This window comes from Pseudonaja textilis, chromosome 5, assembly GCF_049901715.1.
Source record: "Pseudonaja textilis isolate UNSWEBS1 chromosome 5, rPseTex1.2, whole genome shotgun sequence".
In the NCBI taxonomy this organism is placed as follows: Eukaryota; Metazoa; Chordata; class Lepidosauria; order Squamata; family Elapidae; genus Pseudonaja; species Pseudonaja textilis.
In genome coordinates, this window is record NC_141994.1 from 52,177,859 (window position 1) to 52,203,779 (window position 25,921).

Below are 25,921 nucleotides of genomic sequence, written 5' to 3' on the forward strand. Positions count from 1 at the left end.
GCCAACATACCATTTAAAAGTCAACTATGGCCCTTAGTCCAGAAAAATTATATACTATTATTAATTATGTGAAGCATTATAGTTATAATTTTTAAACCATGTTTGTATTTTATCTCACAATAATAGCTTCAACAAACCATTTTTAACTAATTGTAACAGTGCAATGTGTGAATCACTGACAAGTTATGTTATTGTTAAGTTGTGAAATGGTAAACTTCTGAATATCTGAAAACATGCAACATGTATCAGGATTAACATACCCCATTAAAGTAATAGCATAGTTCTAATCTTGGATCATTGTATTACTTAATTACAATTTATCAAAGGTCTATAAATTGTTTGCCTATCTATCTTAATTGAACTTTTGTTTTTGTACCTATGCAGCATCCTAGAATTTACTGCATTTCCAGTTCATTACCATACATTTCAATATCATATTGGACAATATTTTTTCTTTCCCAGTGAAAATGATTAAATGAACATCCACCTGGGGCGATACAGGCTGAAATAGTCTCCTGCCTTATGGGATTGCTGAAAATAACATACATATTCCTTTGCCATTCTAAAAGAGATGGATCAGTGGTGGGATTCAAAAAAATTTACTACTGGTTCTGTGAGTGTGGCTTGGTGGGCATGGTTTAGTGGGCATGACGGGAAGGATACTGTAAAATCTCCATTCCCTTCCCACCCCATTAACTTGCTTTCCAGCTCCGTTCTCCTGTGCAGGGCAACAAAAGAAGACCCAGCCAATCAGCTGGGACTTGGCAGGAAGAGAATAGATGGCGGCGGGGCCAGTCAGAGGTGGTATTTGCCTGTTCTCCGAACTACTCAAAATTTCTGTTACCAGTTCTCCAGAACTGGTCAGAACCTGCTGGATACCACCTCTGAGATGGATATATTGAATACATGTGAAACCCTCAGTTTATTTGTCTTTCCCATCAGACAGATTTGGCACTGACCACAATGAGAAGTTCAAACAATAACTAGCAAGTCAAATACACTAAATAAAAGTAGTATGATTAATTAGAACATGTAACAATTTGCTGCTGACCATTAAAATATCTGTGTGAGTTGGCACACTTTTATTTTATTCTGATTTTAGCAAAAAAAAAAAAATCTAGAAAGAATCCAAGCTGGTTTAATTGGCAATCTGATTTGCACTTATGTGGGAGTAAGTCCCAGTGGTAACTACATTACTATTGTATGATAACAATGATTATGATTTACTAACGTGTGAATAAAGCTATGGAATCAAAGACTCAGGGTTGCAGAGTTCACTTTGAAGAAGTTCTAATGCAACGTTTGCTATAAAAACAAGATTCACTTTCTCTAAAAATGCAACAGAAACTCTCTTCTTTCCATACATTATCCATATACAATTCTCTAAACTATTACGATCAGTCTTAATCCAGAAAAAAACCATTGAGCTACTTAAAAAAAGAATCATATACATTTTAACTTTGGCTGAGTAAGTGAAATTGAAAGAAGATGAAAAAATGATAAATTAATTTGTATGACATCATTTGAAGGGATTAAATATTAAAAATTCTGATGTGTTCTTTCTGGTAGCTTCTAATGGACTTTTACTGAATAACTAAATGATGAGGTTTTATTTGCTAGCAGGTAAAAGTTGAGATTTGGGATAAAGAGGTTTTTGGTTGAAATATTAGAGAAGGGTATTAAGTTATTGAAAATGTTTGCACATGTCTTGATGAAAGGGGAACTAATTTCTAATTTTTTTCTTTGTTTTCATTTTATTTATTTTTCCTTCCTTTTCCCTTCCCCACTTTTTCTATAATTTTCAGGGTTTTTTTTATATTTCTCTTCATTTGTATTCTTTCTCTTTGTGTTTTTAAACTGCGTTAAAATTATTATTTAAAAAGTGTGACTTTAGGTGGCTAAATTAAAAATTAAATAAAATAGATATAAATAACCTGGTGCAAAGCTAAGAAGGCCTTCAAGGATCGGAAACATTGGAGGTTAGACAAGGCTTCTTGAAGTTTTTAAGCTTCAGCATTTATGACCAGTTGCTTTGGACAGAGTTTCAGTTCAGTTAGCTGGCATGTCCTCATTTCTAACTAACCGTTCCAGGATTCTGTATTGTGCATCCTGTACCACAAACAATGAAACCACATACACAAACAAAAGTAGTCAGGCCAACATTTTTTAAAAAATGAATAAAGTGTTTGCTTCTACTTATAGTGCTCACATTTTGCAGTATCATGCTCAGAAAAGAATACTTGCTCCATAAATTATTTTTTATATTCCTGCTTCTGACATTTAGAACACTGGGAGTCTTTAGAGGTAAGGATTAGAAAATCTTTCTTTTGAAAGAGTATTACAATTATCCTGTACCTTGATTTTAATCCTACATGCATTCCCTGGGTTTATTTTTCTGATCTTAATTTGTTTTGCATCAAGGTGTTGCAACCAGACTTTAATTCCATTCAAAGAGACCGGTTGAAATCAGGAATAATCATGATAAAGCATCTCTTTTATTTCAAAACTAAGCCTGCATCTATGTATTGAAATTAATATGATGTCTATAGAATTCTATGCTTTTTCTACAAAGATATTACAATGAAGGTATTTTCAAAAATATACAGATGAAAACGTTACAGCTGTTAAATATATGGCAAATTGTGTAAGATAAACCCATCATGGAATTTTTGAAATATCATGTAAAATGTTTCTAATAATTTTAGATCTAAATGTTTAATGGTTATTCGCTAACTGTGCCTTAAATTGTACTGTAAACAAACTTGAAGTTGGAATTAGGATTATGAAAATAATATTTCATGAAACATAAGAATGGGAGATAATTTTCCATTCAGTTGTATAGATCTTTTATAAGCAGTTAATAGTTTATATGTAGTTCAACTAACCTTTGGACGTGGTGGACAATTTTGTAGCTTTGGACTGTCAAATGTTAGCCCTCGCTTTACTCAATGAAACATACTCCACCATATGTATGTATAGGACAGAAATCCATTACTATTTAGAGCTGTATATTAAACCAGCAACTAATCTTCCATATTTTGACTTACGGTGTTGGGTGAAACCAGCCAAGGTTAGTTCAATATGTTGCAAACCCAGAAAACTGGTTTTACTAAACCATATTTAAATAATCACTGGTAAGCATTTTTTCTGGTAACTTATTATTCATGCATTTCATTAATATATCAGATAGTATTTGATAGATGGATATCATTTCATTTGTGTAAAATATTATAAGTACCAGAAAACTGAGAGAAATATTTTTATTCAGAAGGATGAGTTTAATGAAGATTTCCTTACACTGTAAGAACAAATAGATTTGAAGCAATAGAATTGCCATTGAAACAATAGTCCAATTTCAATTTTCGCAAATCAGGCTTTGTTTAGAATTCTTGCAAATATCAACTATAACTTAGAGTCACCTTGGTGAGATGGGGCAACACAGAAGTTTAATAACTAAGCTTACAATATATTTTAACAGGTAATATTCAACAAAAGGTAAATAAGGAAGATGAGATTCTGGTGGGTTTTCGTTCTTTTAAGTTTATTTCTTTTTCAACTTGAGGCTAACCCTGAAGTCAGAATAAGAATTACACAAAGGGGATTGAATTATGGTAAGTTGATTTATGTTTATTTTGCAACTGTATTTCAATATACTTCAAAACTTTTATATAATACTATGGATTTCCTCAAAGTGTCATAGCAATTGCAATGGTCACCTCAGAGAACTGAAATAATTTGAGCCTGCAGCATACACCTGCCTAAAATGCTGTTTGTAAATATGCTTAAGGAATCTCATATCTGTAAAGTAGAAATTAGACTGCATATCTGCACAAGTCCATCCTAACTATCTGAAAATGAAATACAATAAACGTTCCCATTCATTGATATAAAAAAGATCTGAAGCCCATGTATTCCTTTTAGCAAAAGAAATTGGAATGAAGCTCTTTGAACAAGAGCTAAGGACAAGAATATTTCCAAATGAGAGCGGCACTGAGAAATACTTTTTTGGCATCATTGACTACACAGTATCAAGGTATTTGCCTAGCTGTGCCATGTACATGTTATCTTTAGTTTCTGAATTTTGTGACAATATAGTTTCTTGATATAAAATGTATTTGTTTATTTCAGTATAACTGTGCTGTTTACCATTTTTTCTATAAATGCATATTTTATATTACAGTTATTCTTTTAATTTCACAAGCTACGTTAAAAAACTTTATTCTGAGTAAACATGCCCTGTTTTACATTACATAGATTAAGCTTCATTTCACTTGCAATATGATATGTGAAGTATGTCTCTCTTTATAGGATTCAAATCACATCTATTTCAATATATAATTCTTCTGTGGTCCTGATACCTGGGAATGGTATTAGACTATTAATTAAAAATATTTCTGTGACAGTTACTACACACTGGACCTTGAACAACTGGCTGATGTAAGTGCAATTTTGTAAATCTATAGCTATTTATTCTGTCACATGATAATTGAAAATAATTAAAGCTAAGCATTAGATTAGCTGCTTTCATACAATAATATTTAAATTAGAAATTAAACAAGGAACTAAAACACAAAAATACTTTTTAAACCAAATGAGATAATTGAGTTTAACTATTGCTATGTCTTCTTATTTTTCACTTTGTAGTGACTATCAGGGAGAAGTTGATATATCCATTTTTGAACTATCTATTACAACAAATATGATTGTGGCACAAAATAACAGAGGAGATTTGCTGGTGTCTGTTCAAAACTGCCAATTGAGCATGGGTAATATTGAAGTGCAGCTTAATAGTGAAGGAAGGTAAATTCAAGAAATATATTATTTAATGATATTTAATTATAAGGAACTAATGGAGGTCTGTTTTTAATGAATTTTTGCTATTTTGAACAGTGCTTGATTGTCTGAATTTTATTATTTGTATAATGTTGCAAATTATGTAAATTATAAATTGTAGCAGAATTTGATCTGTTGTATACAAAGCCTAATAAACATTTAAGTCTGATAAACTCAGGTTTTATTCAAGTCTCCCTAATAAACATATAGAGGTATGTACAGGGGTTGGTTTCAAAAATTTTAGCAAAGAATTCTCTGCCTTGTTGCTGGGTGGGCGTGGCCATGGGAGGCGTGGCCTAGTTGGCCTCCTGTACCACGGCAGTTTTTGCACTCCCCAGGCTTCGGGGGCTTTTCTCGAGCCTCCAGGAGGCAAAAATGGACTCCCCAGGCTTGGATGCCCTCTGGAAGCCAGAAACGGGCCCATTTACAGCTTCCTGAACTTCTGGAAGGCTCATTTTTTGCCCTCCCCAAGCCTCCACCCATACCCTGCACTTACCTGCATCCAAAACGGGCCACATGGGGACTCCTGGGACAGGAGGGGAGAGGTGGGCAGGGCCAGCCCGGAGTGGGATTTGGGAGTTCTCTGAACTGCACCAAATCTTACCTGGGGGCTCTCCCAAACCCCTGCAAACCCCCAGCAGCTGTAATGTTTAGGTTAAAAATATATGAAACATCCAGTCATTTACACAAATTACACATAAATTTGTCTGTTGTGAACTATTCCCCAACAAATTAAATGGGATTTATAAAATTTCTTCTTCAGATAAATAGTTCAGTTTTTCATATTGTGTTTCACATGTGGAAACCAAATGGAGAATGCAATCATTTTAAAACGTCTCCCAAAAGTAACATGCCATGAAGTAATATTTTAATTAATTATTAAACTTCATACCAGTTAATTTTCAATGTTGCATATGTCTGCATATTTCTATTATCTAACAAATTAAATTATAAAGGAATTAACGTGCATTCTGTTTTTTTTAAATCTCCAGGTGGTATTATAATGGTTTTGTTCAACATTTGGAAAAGATTATACGTACAAGATTAGAAAGCCAAGTAAGTTTGACTTCCTGAGGAAAATTTGAGTGGATTATAAATTTGCCTCCAAAGAGGAATACATTCTTTTTCTTAGTCGACTCTTTCCTACTCTTGACAAAAATCAAAAATCTTACCTATGTATATATTTTTTTCACAGCTCTGCCTAAATGTTATATTAAGAATCCAAAAGGAAACCAAAGTACTTAAAGAACTAAAAGGTAAGTCTGTGACAAACTATCTATATTTTGCTGATGGACTTACTGTATTGTAAATTAACAACATTTGAGCAATGTGCAAAATCTTTAAAATCTAAGAATTGTGAAGTTGAAATTGAAAGCCGTTCTGATACTATTTGTATTGATAAATACTATTTATATGGATACTTACACTGAGTTAAGGGAAGGGTCCCTTTAAAAGCATCACCTTCTGTACTCATTATAAAATGATAGTTTTTCAAAAGTCTGGAATTATATTTATAATCCATATACTCAGTGATTTTTTTTTAATTATATGTTTCTGTCAATTAAGGATTTCCTTTCCAAAAACAATTTCATATTTCTAGCTTACCTTTTCTCAATTTGTACATGAAAGACCTCATGAAAACAACAGTTGGAAAGACAGCTATTGACTGAAAATCTCTGTGTGATATTACTGGAAATATATTTCAGTATTAATAAACAGAGGGCCTATTTCTTCCTATTGCATGAGGGTCCCTTTGCTCACCCTTTCCGGTTACATCTCTGTAGTTTTCAAACTGCTCTTATAGCATCTAGTACTATCACTATAAGGAAATTCTATCACCATTTTACCTTAGAGTAAAGAAAACCCAAATGCAAATTTAGATTTGGTTTGTTGCAATGAAAGTACAATATTAAATGTGCTAAAGTCAGTACGGAGAATGTTTGATTTATTTCATTTATATTGTTGATTGTTTCATTTATGTATTTACATTATTGCTGTTTCTTCTGTGGGGAGCTGCATCTTGCTTAGGTTATTACAAAAAGTAGGCTGGATAAATGACACATTGTTTTCTACAATGGCATAGCTAACTAACCAAGAATACTAGCAAATACTGACCAGAGACTTGTAATCTCTTTCTAGTATCTTGCATCTTTTATCAAAGTATTTCGTGGCAGTTTTCATTCCTTACAGCTATGGCCAATCTGCTCATCTTCGGGACGTGGACTAGGAAAGATAAACAAAGAATACAACCTTATTTTTTCCTATGAAGCTAAAATGCAAGTGTTATCAGGATATCTGTTAATTTCAATATTATCTGTGCCTATCAATATTATCTGTGCCTAACGTGCAATAGGCATTGCTCACGAGTAAACATGATGTCACTTGCCATGCTCCAACATTTTAATCTGCTTCAAGCCTTGTGTACTAGTTGTTTCAAAACACTTTACTTGATTAGCTAGTCTGTAAGATTAATGGCAAGATTGTTGGATTTAGAAAGGAAAATTCTTGAAATCTGTGAGGTTTACTGGATGACTTTGAGATAGTCATTGCTTTAGAGCTCTGCCCTACCTTATAGGATTTGTGAAGGGGAGAATATCTGAGAATTCAAGGAAGAGAGAGGTTGAGAGGTCTCAATTTTCCTTTTTCAATAACTTTGCAGGTGTATTCCAGATTAATCCCTTTATCCAAGTAAAATATTCACTTATTACACCTCCTGAAGTCTTTAAATCCTATGTAGATCTGGATTTTAAGGTAATCCTGTTGGTTGTTATACTGTCTGAAATTGTAGTTTAATAGGCTATTTTTGCTTTAGCAATCATCTAGAGATCTTCAAAAACCTAAAACATTGTTTATTTTATAAATTTATTAAACTTATAAATATAATTATATGTTGTCATTAGGCCATTAAATTGATAAAACTGTCAGATTCTCTGATTCAAAATGTTCATCCATTTCTAGGAAATATAATAATTAGATTTCATTCATTTATGCATTTTATATTTATTTTATTTTAGCTGACTTGTTTAATTCTTAGATTTTTTTTCATAAATGCAAGCAATCTACCGCATCCCTCATTGGGATGGGACACAAATTAATAACGAAAACAAAACTCAGTTAAAATTGGACTTAAATCTGCTTTCCTCGACCATTTTAGTATGTGCAATTACAAATTCCATAACACCCAGCCATGCATGAGGGATGATGGTAATTATAGGCGAAGCACAGAATGGGAATAGAAAATTTGAAAAATCTGAAAGTCAAGTGAAATAAGTCAAAACTTGGAGCTAAACAAGATATTGTAACTGTTCATTCAGCACTTGCAAATATTGTCTTTCTTTTTAATTGAAAATTTTTAACAAGATAAAAACAACACTGTACAAATATTACAAAAGAAACAAAGAAAATAAAGAATAATGAATAAGAAATAAAAGTAAAAAGAAAAAGGGCTTATAATCATTTTGACTGCAGTTATAAATGCATTTATATTTTACCTTCTCTCAGTCTAAGATTATATCAAGATCTCCTTTATCTATAAGTTACACTTTCTAAACATCAAATCCATAAACCATAGGGCTATTTTTTCAGCCAAAAGTCCATAAGCGATGTTCCATCAATAATAAGTGTAATACTTGATGCATAAAGTATATTGTATTTCTAAATTAAATTACTGCTGTAGGTTTTGACCCTGTCCTAAATGCTGGCAAAACACTGTGGATCAGCTTGAACTCTGTGCTGCACTTCTTATCCAAAGTTGCATGAGATTAAGTGGAAAACATTCAATGAAGTGAATGGGAGCATTTCTTTCAAATATCAGAAATGGAGGCCAATAAGGGGCAAAATTGATTTTTTTAATGGCCATCCCCTTTGTCGCTGTGAGTTCATTATAAAAATATGTATCTGCATAAATGGAGTTAGATCTTCGGAGTTGTATTTTTCAATCAAAATCACTTCACTCACTAGTGGGAGACCTTTATCTGGAATGGTAAAGAAATGCATGAGCAGTCACAGACATTTTTTTCAGTGAAGGAGGTACACTTCTAAATGAAGCTCATTGAAATCAATGACTGATATTCCATTAAGTGGTAGTGGAATACCTGTTTTGTTCTACAAATAAACTTCTACAAATATATTTTTCAGGTTTCTGTGTATTTTTCAAGTAATCATACAGAGTCTCCCTTTGTGGCAGCTCCCTTCACTCTTCCTGAAAAGAACAACTATATGCTCTTCAGTGGAATTTCTGAATCTTTACTAAACTCTATTACCTTAACTTATTACACTACTAGAGTGTCGAAGGTAACTTTTTCTGAAGAGGTAATTATCAATAGTATCAACAGCATTATTAGTAGTGTTACATATTTTGTAAATGAGCCTGAACTTATGAAAAGTCCTAAGTTATCTTGAAAAAATGCATGTGTTCATATATTTGATCAGACCAATGCAGACTAACTCAAGCAAATAGCAATAGCACTTAGACTTATATACCACTTTACAGTGCTTTACAGCATTTACAGGATCAGCATATTGCCCCCACCAATTTGGGTCCTCATTTTACCCACCATGGAAGGATGGAAGGCTGAGTCAACCTTGAGCCTGGTGAGATTTGAACTACCAAATTTCAGGCAGCCGGCAGTCAGCAGAAATAGCCTGCAGTACTGCACTCTAACCACTGCGCCACCATGACTCATATCGAAAGCAGCTGATTTGAATATTAAAAAAGCTGCAAATATCTATAATTTAAACTTGTGTTCATATTGATATTTTTATTTGTAGAAAGAATCTTGGTGGGTTTTTCAAACTTGAACATCTTCATTGTTGGGTAATTGATTGATTATGTGCCATCATGTCAGTGTCAGCTTTTAACAACTAAACTTTTTTGCTATGCAGCAGTCAGCTGGATTTTTGCAGCCTTGTACGTACTTGAAGGACTGTGAACAGCAGCAATGAGGAAAACAATAATCTATATTCCAAATCCCTGTTATGTTCTTAACACCGAATAATTTTCATGTCAAACCAAGTTAATAGATGACTAAGAAGCAATAGTCTCATCCTAATTTTTGTATATTATTTGGTTCCTACTCCCTAGGTTCAAGATACCTTTTATAAAAGGGGCAACACAGTACAATACAAAGTCAGGTTTGCACTTTCCTCATCCATCCAGTCACTCATTCCATTTCAACAAAGAAGCAGCATTCTCACTGCTCACTGGATGACTTAAGCCCTTCTTTCTTGACCTAGCCTATTTCACAGAATTATTGGGGGTGGGATGGGAGTGGAAAGCACTATTAGATCTTCTTAAATTTCCAAAGGAAAGGTAGGATATAAATTTGAAAAAAAATACGTGGAGAGAGACATAAAAATTTCTGCTCCTTTACACAAAACACTCCATGATGGGAATCAAGGGAAGGGGTTTAAGTAGTCCTTCATTTAAAAGATGAGTAGGGAACTCATATATTTCTTTCACTTTGCAGCATTCTTCATACTTTAATTTAACCACAGATACCTTAAGCAGAGTCATTCCTCAAGTAAGCATGAGCTATTTTAAAAATCTAAATATTTGTGGGTTTTATATACATGAATGTTGGATAAGTATTGATTGTTTTCCAAAAGTTTTGCAGTATTTACTTTTGATAAAATGTGATTTTAGGAAAGATTGTCCTTGTCAGCATGCAGAAAATGTGTTTGAGAAAGGATCAAAGGACATGTGATAGCAGGCAATTCATGTTGATATTTGTCCATTTCCTTGTGCAGGGAAATTAATGATTTGACTGAATAATGAAGGAAAAATATCAATCCATTTCCACTAGGAGCAGAATCTCAACCCACGTGAACAAATATGAGATCTGGTTCTTTGTTTTTCCAGTTTTGTAGCTATTCTATAAATTAGTTGCTCTCACCATATTATGGCAGGAGCAGATGTGAGGCATAGAAATTTTGTAAATTCTGAATGACAACATGCATATAATGTGTAAGTAATATATAAAAATATAAGAATTTTATTACTCCTCATATTGCTTATTCCAGCTTTGAAATAACTGCACTTAACAATTCTAAACAAATTTATCAGAACATAAATCTCACTGGACAGTGGGATTATAAACTCACATACACATGTTGTTTTAGAATAAAGATACATAGCAATGTAGATTTGGGGCTAAATAATTATGACGACTTTTTTCTTTATGCAGGTTATGCAGCATTATACCAAATCACATCCAGTGAGAATGAAATTAATGGTCACTGCAGCTCCAGTTTTAAGGTTGCAAAATAACAGTTTCACTATAGAGATTCCTTGTTTTGTAGTAGTATCAGCTCTTCTGTCAAACTCAATGATTAAGCCCATCTTTGCCATGAATGCAGTAAGTAATTATAGAATATTACAATATATAAAAGTAATTGGTTGAATAAAACTAATTTCTTCCCTGCCACTTAATATAGAGATGATCAAGAGCCAGCCAATGAAAATCACAGCTATGTAATAATTTGATGTAATGTGCTCAGCCATTGGCAAAAGTGATTAAAGCTCTTGTTTTCTTGATTCCCATCCATTTTTGTCATTTCTGGCATTCAGTTTTTATTTTTGTTTTTATGCTGTTTCCTTGTTTTAAAATGTTTTCTCCATATCCAGACTTACTACTGCCTTGTATTTGTCAATCAGATTTGTTGGCTCCAATTTCACTGAGCAGTCTTCAGTTCTCCATACTTCTCCGGGAAATCCCATCCAGGATGTTTTCTAATTTTATATTGTAAAAGGCCAACTCTAATAATGCTAATCTGTTGGTGCTATTTTAGGGTTGACTATTTGAATTCCTCCTTTAGTACTCTCTTTTACAAAGGAAGCAATATTTGTTTTTGAAGCAAACTACAGGTTTATGAGCTTGCTTCTTTGATATAATTGTCATAGATAATGGAACTATGGAGTATTCTTTGTTGTTATTAGTCTGTCTTTGATTTGTTAGTTAGGACAGTGTTGTCCTTGGCCTGGGTAGAAGAACTACATCATTCACTGAACCATATAAAAGATTGTCATGTAGGTGAATTAAATGACTCCTTAACAGGGTTTTTAATATACACGCCATTATGTCCACACTCATTATTCAAAAAATGCTGGCATTCACATTTTTAATTGGTGTAGTCTGTTTAAGAATTGAAATTAATGAAGTTACTCACAACCCTTTAAATGTTCTGTCCACCTAGTATTCTCTTAAGCAAATGAGAGGTCATTTTTTAAAAAAACTGTAGTAACTTAACTTTGCTCTTTATCTAAAGAAACACCTAGAGCTTTTACATAAGATTAATAGCAAATAGATCAGCCTGTTCCCCAGCTTTACAATATATTTGATGGACCACAGAAAAAGAAAATGGTGAGAAATGAATAGGGAAACAAAGATATTCAGGCACCATCTCAGGTTACAAAGTACTTAAGTTACCTATTAAAAACAATTTGGAAAAAGGAGATGTTGATGAAGTAGATCATGAAAATTTCTCCCCTGTTTAATAAAAGATCAGGAACAACAATAAAGAACTTTTATTTTGAATATATAAATAGAACACTCTAGTTTTAGCCCAAATAAACTCAAATGCTATTTTGTCCATCTATTAATACTTTTTTCTCTCTCTTTGTAGTCTATAGGTTTGAAAGCCAATGCAGTAATAGCTAAGCAAAAGCTAATTGTCTTACTGCAGTTTCAGAGGTAATCAAGAAACTCAGCCCATGATTACAATTGAAAATAATAATTACTTTCTAAGTTTCTTGCTTGGGATTGCCATTGCTATCATTTACCCAATGTAAAAAAGAAACATGGTAGATTTGATTTTTACAGCAGACAGGTTTTATGAATATAATAGTAATGGGCTAAATGCTAAAAGAGGGAAGTCTGGCATTGATTTTCATGGGAAAAATGAATGAACGGATTGAAAAGCAAGGTATTAATCACACACACACACACACACACACACACACACACACGCACACGCACACACACACACACACACACATATGCAAACCAGCCCAGAGACTTCTTGGTACATAGAGATAAGTTTATTATAACAAATACATTCTTTTTCAGGGACATTTTAATAACTTTTTCCAACCCGTCTATAAATAGCTAGAAACAACTTTCATCAATGCATTGATGAATTACTGGTTCTCTGCCCATTTTTCCAACATTGAAACTTTTTTTCTTGTTCGTAGTTCCCTCTCTGTTCCCTGTGCTCTAGTTGTCTATTTGTAAATACTCAAACATTACAGGAATGCTCCTTAAGTATTCTGTGCCATAAGGACATTTTCCATGGAGTGCCTTGAACCTGTGTTGTTCTGAGTACATTAAGAACAGATTTTATATCATTCTGTTTCCAGAGTAGCCGAGCAGGTGGATCTTGATAAGCACAAGCGGGACATGCACCTAAGAAGATCCTTCCTACTCATTTTCTGAAATACCTTTTATTTAGTGATACACTAGTCTTAGTGTGTAAGGGATGTGGTGGCTCAGTGGCTAAGACACTGATCTTGTCGATCAGAAAGGTGGCAATTCGGCGGTTCGAATTCCTAGCGTCCCATTATTTGTCCCAGCTTCTGCCAACCTAGCAGTTCAAAAGCATGTAAAAATGCAAGTAGAAACATAGGGACCATTTTGGTGGGAAGGTAACACCGTTCCGTGCGCCTTCAGTTTTTAGTCATGCTGGCCACATGATCACGGAGACGTCTTCGGACAGCGCTGACTCTTCGGCTTTGTAATGGAGATGAGCACCGTCCCCTAGAGCCAGAAACAACTAGCACGTATGTGCGATGGGAACCTTTACCTAGTCTTTGTGCTGAAGATAATGAATTGCATTATGAATACTATCTTACAGTACACTAATCAGTACTAGTAATATCGCTACATCTTGTGATAAAGGAAGTTGATTACTCTTCCAGCTGTGACTTATCTAGGGAGATTTTTGGCCTTCACCAGATATGTTCAAGCAAAACCTGGGTAGATGTTTGCTGGTGAGCTCGTTTTAATTTGGATTTCTGTGTTAGAATGGGTGCCTTACAAATACTTACAAATACCAAATTATCCCATTCCTATGTTTTTTTTAGATTATATCTGTCTCTGACTTATTCAAGCATTGGCTCTTTCCAGGTAAATGCAAAATAATAATAATAATAATAATAATAATAATAATAATAATAATAATAATAATAATAATAATAATAATAATAGAAATATGTATTAGAATGCTTCTTGTTGTGAAAATACAAGGCAGTGAGTTTTAATTCTGAGATTGACCAAGCAGTTAAAAGCAGGAATTAGAGTTTTCTCCTAGTTTGTGTGAACGAAGGAGCAATCTGACCTATTTCTATTTATGTCCTCTGAGCTATACAGACACAGCTATACAACATTTCCAAGCAATCAAGACATATACAAAGTGATCATTTAAACAGAAAAGAAATTCACCCCGCTTTATTACTCTAAATCTATAATTTAAACACAGGTTTATTGAAAACAAAATCAAAGGAGAATAAAGGATAAGAGTAGAAAGGAGGATAGTCATAAAAATAAATTCTTATACTTAGATTTTTTTTTACCTCTTTGTATATATTGTTATAATAAAATGCAACTCAATATATTTGCTCTTGACTCCACAGCAATTCATAACTAGATAGCCATAAAATCATAAGGCTTGGAGTCCATTCTAGTCTTCTAGTCCAACTGTGTGGCCAAGGGAGGAGTTTTATATTATCCAGGTTAAATGATTGTCCACATCTTTTTGTGAAAATTCCAACAATGGAGCAGCCACAACTCCAGAAGGCAAGCTGTTCCACTGATTAATTGTTCATATCACCAAGAAATTCTCCATTATTTTCAGATTGAATGTGGATAAATACTAGGAGCAAGAGGAATTACCAGGGACAAAAAGAGAGGGCTTTGATTAGATTTTATATTAATCAAGTGGGCTGACTGATTGGTTTTCTGGTCAATAGGAAGTATATACTTTTGTAGAAGTAAGTTTATCAGGTGGGAAATAGTCAGAATTGGGAATCTTGAGTATTTGTAAAATAATGCTGGTTGAGATATGACTAGACAAAATTTAAAAATAGAGTCAACTCAGAGGAAAACTTAAATGAAGCAAACTAATCAAAGTCAGACTTTGCCTAAACATGTGTCCATTTTCTGAGTGTAGTGCTGTTAAATATAGCTTTTTATTATATAGGTCCAACGTTTGAAGAACTTCTTATCTTACTCCTTACAAAATACAGTAATTCCACCAATCGCTGGTAAGAATTATGAAAACTTTCTTCAGAAGTTCTTGGGTCGTCATTTAAGTAAACAAATATTTCCTTAAGGATTACCAAGATCCTAGATCTTATAGAAAGACATGCTACAAATAGCAGAAACTGCCATCAATTGAGGCTTTGTTACTCCTTAAGAACAAGAACAAAAAAGTAACTGAACCTAAAATCATGCTTAAAAACATAAACATCAGCAATTAAATGACATGCAATTAAGCCTTGAGAATAATAAATATAGTGTGATATCTAAGCAATAAATATCAATATGATCAGAATCTACATTTACTTATTTGTTAGATTTATATCCAACCTTTTTTTCAGAAACTTATGGAGACAGGTGTTAGATTTATATCCTACCCGTATTTTGTGTAATCCTATAACCCAGCTCCTTCTCTTGTTTTCCCCACAATCACTCTGTGGGGTACATTAGGCTGAGAGGAAATGACTGGTTCTGATGGCTAAGAGTTGCTTTGAACTTCGGCATTCCATGTTGTAGTCTATACCTTAATTACACTATGCTGCTGTATAATTATTATTTGTTCCTAGAAAGCCACCATCAAATTCTCTAGAGCTTGTGTTACTAAAAAGCATCCATATTGATTTGTTTATTGTGTATTTTTCTTTTAATGACTTTTTTGTTGTTTGTTACCTTAAGCTGCACTGAAGAGAGGATTACAATTACCCACAATGGCCAAACTTTTTTTGTCTGAAGCTGTCACTGAAGTTAACAAGGTAGAATCCAGTTTTCTTTGCAGAACATCCTCTTTGCTTCCCTCTATTTTAAATGCAAAATGATGGTGTCGTTGATGATGAAACTCATAAGTTTAAGTCAGGGGTGGGATCCGACAGGGTTAACTACCAGTTCGGTCATTTACAAGGTTCAGTGATTTACAATGTGCTTTCCTGCACGCTGCCGGCGCGCGCCTGTAAATCATCATCAGCATGCTGTGTGCAGAGAAGCAGCCTTTCAAAAAGCCATTTTTTCCTGCTTTTTTAACTGCAGCTGTGCCTCACACGGCAGCTGAAGTTGAAATAATCAGGAAATAAAGGTCAGGTAAGAGCCCAGGTGGGCGGGTGGGCAAAAACATCAGCAGACATAGAACCGGTTCTATGTCTGCTGCTCTTCAGAGCTACCAGTTCTACAGAGCTGGACAGAACCTGTAGAATCCCACCCCTGCTTTAAGTTATTGAGAAGATATGTTTGGGGATATTCAGAACTTCGCCCCAATGCAAATAACAACAAACTACAACTTGCCTTGATTTTAGTGAAATAATCAGACATTGGCTCTAAAACTAGCATTAGTAGATAAACATGGGTATAATTATAAGCTGGGGGGCTTATTAGACTGATGTGCTTCTACATCCCATAATATTTGTGCAGCATCTTCATTTTCTGCATGTTAATTTGATTGTATGAATTGTACCTAATTCTCTGTCACTGTGGAGGCAGTATGACCTGATGTGACTTTGGTACATGGTCACTCAGTATGATGAGACCCTTAAAATGAGGGTCTGAGTGGACTTGGAATTTTTAGCAGGGAACATGGAGCATGATTAGACTGCTTTGAGAAGCAAAACCCTTTGAATATAAAGAAAATAATCTCAGTAACCATTCCAAGTTAGTTATAATACAACTAGTTCAGCACTGCTATGTTAATTAGCAGCTGTAAAGGAAACCACAATCTCTAATTTAATTTAAAAGGACAGAATTAGACATCTCATTTAGCTCTTTCAGTTAGGCTTTCTGCCTAAAGTTTTCTTGATGAAAAATAGCAACCTTCAAGTTAACAGTGAAGTGTCCTAAAAATTGATTTAATTTAAAATAATTAATCCGTTGTCTCATAAACCCACTCTGTTTCAGAATGTCCCAGAATCTTAAATTATACAATATATGAAATTTAGGTCTACAGATTTCATATTTTAAACAATATTTTAGACTGCCTAATAACTAAAGTCCTCTCAGCAAAATAGAGGGAAGTTAAAATTGGTACTCACAAATCCACAAGAAAACAATGATAACAATGAAAACGTGATAATAAAATGTTGCAAAATACAGCCAGCAATGTGGAATACAATCAGTGCAAAGTGAAAACCAAACAATGATACTATTTAAATGTAACTGGAGATGATAAATTATTTCTTTCTGTTTTTAACTTCCCAGGGATATATACTGATTTCCACTGACCTACATTACAAATATTAAGAAATCAGATGTTTCATCAACTGGAAGAATTACTGTGGAACACTTAGCACTCTGTAAGCAGTTTTCTCTAGATGATTTTTAAGAAACCCATGACTCATCACTTGAAATAAGTGCAAAAAACAAAACATAGACCATCTATCAATTTTCAAATGCTGTGAATAAATAATTCGTTGGTATAACCACATCGCATTTCAAAATCTCAAAAGTTTGTTTGATATTACTGTTTGTGAAATAATCTGTTAGTATTTTCTAATTGTCTCTCTTAGGCATAGTGCATGCAACCTCTGTGTTTTGGAATTAAAGTATTTATTTTAAGAAAGGAGGCAAATGTGTAAATATTTCTTTGGGCCAAGAAAAAGGCACTTTCATAGTGTCTAACTTGTGAAAAGACATCATGGAGCTGATCATTTTTATGCTTCTCGTGACCTATCAGCATGCAGGATTATCAAATATATGATTAAATAAGAACAATGTTGAGCAACATATTCTTTATTGCTTAAATGGACGGACTTTTTAAATAGATGTTTTAAGCCTTGTCACTGTCATTTGATGGATGTACAGATAACCTTCAAATTACAACCATTCGTTTAGCAAGTAGTTGAAGTTACAATGGCATTGATCCTTGCATTTATAACCATCACTTATCCCCACAGTCATGGAATCAAAATTTGGATACTGGTCGACTGGCATGTATTTGTAGGAATAGCACTTAGACTTATATACTGTTTCACAGAGCTTTACCAACCACTCTAAGCAGTTTACAGAGTCAGCATATTGCCCCCAACAATTTGGGTCCTTATTTTACCGATCTTGGAAGGATGGAAGGCTGAGTCAACCTTGAGATGGCCAGGATCCAACCAGTGGTGGGATTCAAAAAGTTTTACCACTGGTTCAGTGGGCATGGCTTGGTGGGCGCGTTTTGTGCATGTGGACACACTTTGCATGCGCGCACACGCTAAACGCACACTTTGTGCAGGCGCAGAAATGTTTGCACAGGTGCAGAGGCATTCCAAGTCACCTCTTGCAAGCCTGCACTCTCCCAGTCACAAAGCAAAGCAGCTGTGCTTCAAAAGCAGAGGATAAAGGTGAGTATGGGTCCCCAGATGGGCAGGTGGGCCCAACAGCAGAGTGACAGAGAGAACCAGCTTGATCTCCACTGCTCATCGCCTCTACCAGTTCGGTAGAACCAGGCCAAACCAGTAGAATACCACCACTGGATCCAACTGCCAAACTGCAGGCAGCTGGCAGTCAGCAGAAGTCACCTGCAATACTTCATTCTAACCATTGTGCCACCAGGGCTCATTTATGATAGTCATAGGGTCATGTGAGCACTATTTGTGACTTTCACAGCCAGCTTCTAACAAGCAAAGTCAAAGGGGGAATTTGCTTAATGACTGTGATTCATTAATTGTAGTAATTCACTTAACCATTGTTTAAAAAAGGTAAAACCAGGCCCAACTCACCCAAATGAAAGAACATCTCTGACTAACAGTGACCTCCTGCTATTTCACATACATGTAACCCTGCAATTGAGTCCATCTCCAAAATTTAAGCAAAGGTTTAGGCCATGACCTACAATTGGCAGTTTCCCTTCAGTACTTAAGACACCCAGATTCTGTGATTACCCTACCACTGTTGTTGTATAAAAAGTTAAAAGTCTCAGCCAGTATTAAAGAATCTCATGTTTTTCAAGTGATTGCCACATATTTTCTTCAAGGATATTTCCATGTTCCTTTCTGCAGGACAAGCAGAAATAATTGGAGATAGCTAAGACCCACAAATAACCCAGTCCTACACCATGAGCGGCTTCATACAGAATAACCATCACCTTGAACTGACCCCAAAACACACCAGAATAACTTTGGGATGACGACATAACCTCCTTCCACTATTGTTCTTCTGCAAATGATATTGGAAGATATTACCTCTAATCAGGGGTATCACTGAATCCTTTATAAAACATGAAACTACTAATTTCTCTACCCAGCTACCCAGCATAGTGGCCAAAACTACATTTAAGATTAATGAATTACCCAAGTGTCTTCTTTTCTAATCTCAGTACCATTCAGACAGAAGAAAGAAATGGAGAATCAAAGTTTAAAGGTTTAGAGAACCAAAGATTTGCAAACTTTCAAAATGTTCTGTATGAGTAAAGCCCTCTTGGACAAATCAAACTATATAGACCAGGGGTGTCAAACTCACGGCATCATGGCAGCATCACATAAAGTATCGGGACTTTTTTCCCCTCCACAAAACCAGGCGTGGGCATGGCCAGCGCATGATGCATCCAGCCTGTGGGTCAGGATTTTGACAGCCCTGATATAGACCAAGAAATCCAGAACATATTTGAGGGTCCTGGCATATTTACCAAATAGATGCAGTATTCTAAATATGACCCCACAAAACTGCCATATTTTAGAAATAACTTTTTTCTTTATTTTGTTTTTGTTTCAGAATTATATACCAAACATACAACTTTGGAAAAATATCCAACATTTGAAACATGACCTCAGTTATCAATAGTCTAATCAATACTCAGATCTTGGGAGTTATACATCATCATCAAGCTAGCCTTTTCTATAAAGCAATTCACCCTTCCTCACTACGAGACCCTCAAGCTCTATTAGACTAAAGTCTCCATAAACATTACCAGGTCAAGGAAGTGTAATTCATTGGCTTTTATCAAACCCCCAGAGTTCCTGACCTTCTATACTGAGATTTCCCTTTGCAAATTTAAATTCCTAGTTCGTCATTCTTTATAAGATCTAGAGGTAGACAAAAAATACAATATATCTTGGGAAAATCTAGATATCTTTTTTTTAAAAAAATACTTTATTAAATAAATTTATATACGTACAATAAAATCAAAACATTCCATTTGTCACAATGCAAGCAAATACAGTGTTCACTCTAATTGACAACTCTCTCATTGTATCAAATAATCTAGATATCTTTTAAATAGTTCATTAAATTGTTTCTTTAGGATGAATAAATATTCTCTCTCTATCAAAAATGAGAATGTTGAAATGTAGAATGGATAATGAGAGGCACCAAGAATAAATGTTTATAGGAAAAGAACTAAACAGTACTCTTTGAAACACAACTGAGCATATTTCCAAAAGTGTTCCCTTTCTTAATTCTATGCCTTTTGGCTACTATTTAAACCTAGCTACAGTCATCAACATAAGAATTCTAGCAAAACAACAACCTTGATCCCATAAGGCTAAATTCTGCAACCATAAAGCATATTAAGATTTTGTCTTTATTCTAATCTCACAAACAATGTTATCTGCAATATTTGCTGTTTTGGAGACCAAATCTGTTGGCAGTTTATTGAGACAAACAGGTAGAACTTAAAATTATTATTATTTTTTTAACTCTGGAGCCTTTTATATTGTGACCAATATAATAATGAGGCTGTTGCTTTAATAAGGAAAATAATTATGCATAAAAATTATTATATATCAGAATTTCATTCCACAGTACTTAAACTTTTGGTTCCCTTTAGGAATCATTTATCAGCAGTTTTATTTGTCCAAGGAGTCATAAACCATCAAAAAGATATGAAACAGTCTGACAAAACCATTCAGCAATGGCAACAGCCCAGAAATCTATGAAGATGGAAATACAGGAGTAATCTTTTATCTTTTTAAGGGATATCTTGACTAGATCTATTGTGTGTATATCATAAGGTATAGTTAATGTTTGCTTGAACAAAAGATTTCTTACAGATTATGTTTATTGCATGAGTTTGTCACAGCTGGGTTATAAATAAAGGTGCTTGCTTATGAGACAGACACGATTCATCCTGTGGTCACTGAGATTCATCCTAGCAAAACTAAGGTAATAGAAACCCATTGATTTGGTGATTAATCAGATGGTTAGTTGATGGGGGGGGGAGCTCTGATTCTAAGGGAAGTACTTAGTAGGGTGTCTTTCAGGAACAGAAAGAAACCAAAATTCTTAGCTGGCCTAAATTGAATGAGACAAAATTAGCTTGCAGCAGCAGCTGGCCAAAAAAAGTGCTATTGTGTAGCAAGTCCTGATTAAATTCAATGAGCTGGATCACCACTTCTGCTCATTAATTCTAAATAAAGAGCCAGTTTCTCATAAACTATTCAATGAGAAAATACTCTGTGAAAAACAAACTTAATTTAGGAGATAAACATAGTAACCAATGACTGAAATTTATGGTGAAATTGAAAATTCTAGATAACAAATCAACCAGGTCATTAGAAAGACTTAATTTATATTCCTGTCCTTCCTTACAATTTGTGGATCATATGAGTGATACATAGCCATTTTGCTTTGAGATTTAGATAAGCACTTTTTTTAAAAAAGATGGCCTTTAAAGAGAGGTTTTTTTTAAAGTTAGAAGCAAGGCAAAGAAGTTGTAATAAAAATTAGCTACCGTGTCAGATTGAAAATATATAATGGTTCATATTGGACTAAAAATAGGAGGAATCACATTCACATCAGCCATAAAAGCTTACTGGGTGGCTTTGGGCCAATCATTTTCAGCCCAACACAATTCACGAGATGGTGTTAGAATAAAAGTCTAATAAGTAAGCTGCCATGAGTTTCTACAGAAAATACAGGCCCTAAATCTAACTAATAATAATAATTTGCCTTTGTAATTTGCTTTATGGAATTTATATGAATAAGGCCTGAAGATATATTACAATGTGTTGTAATAACAACAAATTTTTATGGATACAATATGTTTGTAAGATCTCAGAATTATGCATAAATTCAGCCTCAGACTATTTCTTAGTATATTTAAAATTAAAGCCCTCTAAGTCTGAGACAGTAGAATTTTCTTTCACAGGAGGACTGTGCTGTATTCAAAATACAAAACTTGCTATGACCAAATCGATATTTTTCATTCAAGGCAAAATTACTCCATTAAAATATGAAAAAGGTTATTTTAGTATCTCTTTACAAAGAGTTTCCCAATTATTGAGTTGCTATCTGTAATGGAAATATGTATGTATGTATGTATGTATGTATGTATGTATGTATGTGAGGGTGGGTTGCCCAGAAAATGGCCAGCAGCTGTGCTGTATTCATCCTGTTTCTTTAAGGCTTCTCCACAGAGAGCAGGGCAGCTATAAAAGCTGTGCTGAGAAGAGCTGGGGTGGTTACGTCTGTAAGAGGGAAGAGAAACAGAGCAAAAAGGTGTGTGTTAATGTATAAAAGTAAAGCAGCTTGAATTAGCTAGTTTTCTCTAACAGTATTCACCAGGACTAGAAGTAGTAGGATTCACAAGGAGCAATAGATTAGGAGGAGTGGAGAAGAGTAGGAGTGAGTAGTAATTGCTTGTGAATACTTGTGTGCAGGTAGTCTAGGGACCTGAATTGTGCTGGCTGTTTTTGTGTTTTGAGCCAACTGAATTGAATATACTTAAAAGAACCTGTGACAAAGTAATAGTGGTGGGATATCCAACACAAGGTGCCAAACACCAAGTGGAATTGGCTTAAACTCAAGGAATTCATTAAATATTCTATGAAAAGAAAACAAACCTTGGTGACAAAAGGGAGTTTGACCTGTTGCAATGCTCAGGCTTTGCAGGCAATAGCCAACAACCTGGCTGCAGGAACCAGACATGTCAATAGAGCCTACACCAAACAGACATGGAAAAAGGCAAAAGGCAGATTCTCCCTTAGAAGAGATTACTACTTTTGTAGAGACATATCCACTCTAAACCAGTAATTAAACCAAAGAAGAAAACTGACCAACCAGAAACTGGGCTAGGCGCTGATATCATTGGAAAAATTTTGAAGCCACGTCAAGAAAGGCTTTGATTAATTAGAAGAGCAACTTTGGAGGGAGACAGAGAGGAAAGAGTCTAGAATGTGAGACATGTAAAAGAGAAGCATGAAAAGAAGAGGATGGGGACCTCATACACTTCCAGAAGGGGCACATTCCTCTTTAGGATTTTCCAAACATAGTAGGGAAGCTGTTACATAAAAGTACATAAAAATATAAAACTCCCTAAATTAATAAGAGGAAGAAGACATAGAAGCTTACTTTAATATGTTTGAAAGAATTACTACCTCTTGTAAATGTCCTGAATGTGTGGTCAGAATTGCCCCATGTTTCATGGGAAAGGCTTTGAGAACTTATAATACTCTTCCAGTGAGATAGCTAATGGATTATTACTATGTTAAAGGGATATTATACATGTGTATGGTGTAAGCCCTTATAGACAGGGGTTTAGGAGTTACACATCTGGCAAACATGAAGAGATTTGTGAGTTAGACTTTTATGTATCTTCTTGTTGCTGTCAACTAGGTTTGCATGGCCCAGATCTGGTAGCATAGCTCAGCTCAGAAGTGTCAAACTTCAAACTGAAGTTCTAGCTTAAGGATATTTACTTCTTTGCCCTGTAGTTATTTGACCACCAGAAGATGATATTGTGAAGTTATGATAATAAAAAACCTGTTTTAATGCATATTAACCTGAGAATAATTTTTATTGAACTCAAAAGACTCTTGTCAGTATATTGAGCTTTAGTTTCATGAGAAAGGAAGTCAATTTGCCTATTCGCTATTGTGCATAATTGTATTGCTCAACCTAATCTAAATTAGAATGTGTTCACTGATTCCAGTTCACCTTATGCAAAGTATCATAAGAAAAATGAAATTGTTTACAATAATCAACAACATAAGCACTTAGCAATGAAGGAAGATTTAATATTGCCAATATTTTATTCCAAAATTTAGTTCTCTGATATATAAAGAAAAATGTGATTCCGAGAATATGCAGAATATCTTCACATCATTATAATTGCCTTTTCATGATCAAGATGCTAACTTTTAAGGATGGGAGGTTCCTTTCCCTCTGGAAAAAAATAAAATGAGTGTGCTCAGACAGTTAAACAGTATATATTTAGTCACCAATTTTTTAAAATTAATTTATCTTTATACATTTCTGTGAAAAAAGGGAGGAAGAGGGGAAGAAAAAATGAAAGTTTCTATCACCTTCCTTATCTTGAGCTTATTCATCCTGCTTCTTGAGGCTAACCCAGGAATCAAGGTGAAAATCACACAAAAAGCGTTGGACTATGGTGAGTATGGAAGAAATATTTAGAATTATGACTATGTTATAACCTTCAGAAGAACAAGTGCACCAGAGGACATTTAATCAAGATGTTGAACCAAATGCCAACTGTGATGGTACCAGTTAAGGTCAATAAACAATTTATCTTCCCCTTAAGAGGAAATTTCCTCTAAGTTCCTACAACAAGTGTGGGATATTATAATAATTGGTTACACAATCAGCCAGATGTTAGGCTGGATTTGGCATTTTTATCCACCTATTGTGTCTTTTCCAAAGACTTGGGATAGGATGTTGTTTAAAGGTGTTAAAGGTATCATTACAGGATGGAAACTGTTCCAAGTAAAGCTGTCTTTTGCAATTGATTGATGGTAATTTTGGCATTGCTGATGGTGTTCAGGTGGTTGATTTGGCAAAATTGGCAGCATATAATTTTAATAACTGGCCCTCCATTGCTTTGCTTTCTTTTGCCAAAGTTTTTTTACTTTTCTTGTAAATTTCTATATTTTGTGATTTCTCTACTACTCTCTCTTCTGCTTCCAGTACTGCAATATCCACTATCCAAACTTTTGTGTCATTATATTATTCAGTAATAAAATAATGCATGGCCCTCAATCACTGTAAGGAGATCTCTAATAGTATTCTGCATAGGATGGACCAGCACATTTTCAAAATGTTTTTGTAGCTTAAAATGCAATAAGTCATTCCTAGCAATCACTCCAGACTGATAAAAATATAGAAGCAGAATAAGAAGTAACGCAAATTTCTATAAATTACTATTTCAGTGACCTATATCATTTCTGCTTATAGGTAATCAATTTGGAGTAGAGCTTGTGAAGCAGAAATTAAAGGAAAAGACCTTTGAAGACTGGGATGGAGAATCTACATATGGATTTTTTGCACTCAATTACACAATTTCAAAGTATGAAATGTTTTCATAACAGGGCTCTTTAGTATAGCTCAGTGTTAAGTACTACCGATGGTTTTCTATCCCTCTTAGGCAATATGCACCTATTAATTTCACAACCCTGTCTGTGAGCAAGCACTGTTTTAATACAGATTTCTCAAAGTTACAGTTCTTTATTACACCCAGAAAACCCATCTGATCTTTTTTTTTTTTTTAACTTTAGTTTTGAAATGGATGGATGAATGTAGGCGTTCTTTCTGCACTTATTGGAATCTGGTTTCCAATTGAAGAAATTACCTGGTATGACCATCTTGTAGCCAACTCCCAGTTTCTGATTGATGTTTCACATAGCCCAATTTAGTAAGATGCCTTTCTTATCTTTCTATTATGGGCAAGGTCCAACAGCCATTTCTAGTCTCTATAAAACTAAGCCGGTAATCTCAAAGGATGGTAGAAGATTAAACTGCTGCCATGTTGAGTCACTAACTGAGCAAACTCAGCCTTGCTTTCAACAACACAGAGCAATATATATTCAGGCACTGAACACAGAAGGCCTAGTTATTCTCTTACACAAATATGTCCAAGTGCTTAAGAATATACAAAAAAACCCTATCAAGTGATGAGTCTCCCAGGGTAGCATTCTTTC

General features: G+C 34.4%; 1 protein-coding gene across 3 annotated transcripts; it reads left to right on the forward strand.

Moving 5' to 3' along the window:
* Positions 1 to 2,181: 2,181 nt before the first annotated feature.
* On the forward strand, positions 2,182 to 17,491 carry BPIFC (BPI fold containing family C). 3 transcript variants are annotated; one of them, XM_026695402.2, is made up of 16 exons: positions 2,182 to 2,304; positions 3,479 to 3,611; positions 3,922 to 4,033; positions 4,309 to 4,437; positions 4,645 to 4,800; positions 5,826 to 5,889; positions 6,029 to 6,089; positions 7,493 to 7,584; positions 8,971 to 9,144; positions 10,302 to 10,355; positions 11,019 to 11,189; positions 12,457 to 12,524; positions 13,913 to 13,955; positions 15,028 to 15,091; positions 15,762 to 15,838; positions 17,268 to 17,491. In XM_026695402.2, the coding sequence occupies exons 2-16, from the start codon at positions 3,509 to 3,511 to the stop codon at positions 17,307 to 17,309; spliced, it is 1,410 nt and encodes a 469-aa protein (XP_026551187.1). In that variant the 5' UTR covers positions 2,182 to 2,304; positions 3,479 to 3,508; the 3' UTR covers positions 17,310 to 17,491. The 3 variants fall into 3 exon arrangements, with proteins under 3 accessions (XP_026551187.1, XP_026551194.1, XP_087791765.1); XM_026695409.2 differs by having other exon boundaries at positions 8,971 to 9,126; XM_087935639.1 differs by lacking the exon at positions 12,457 to 12,524.
* Positions 17,492 to 25,921: the final 8,430 nt, after the last annotated feature.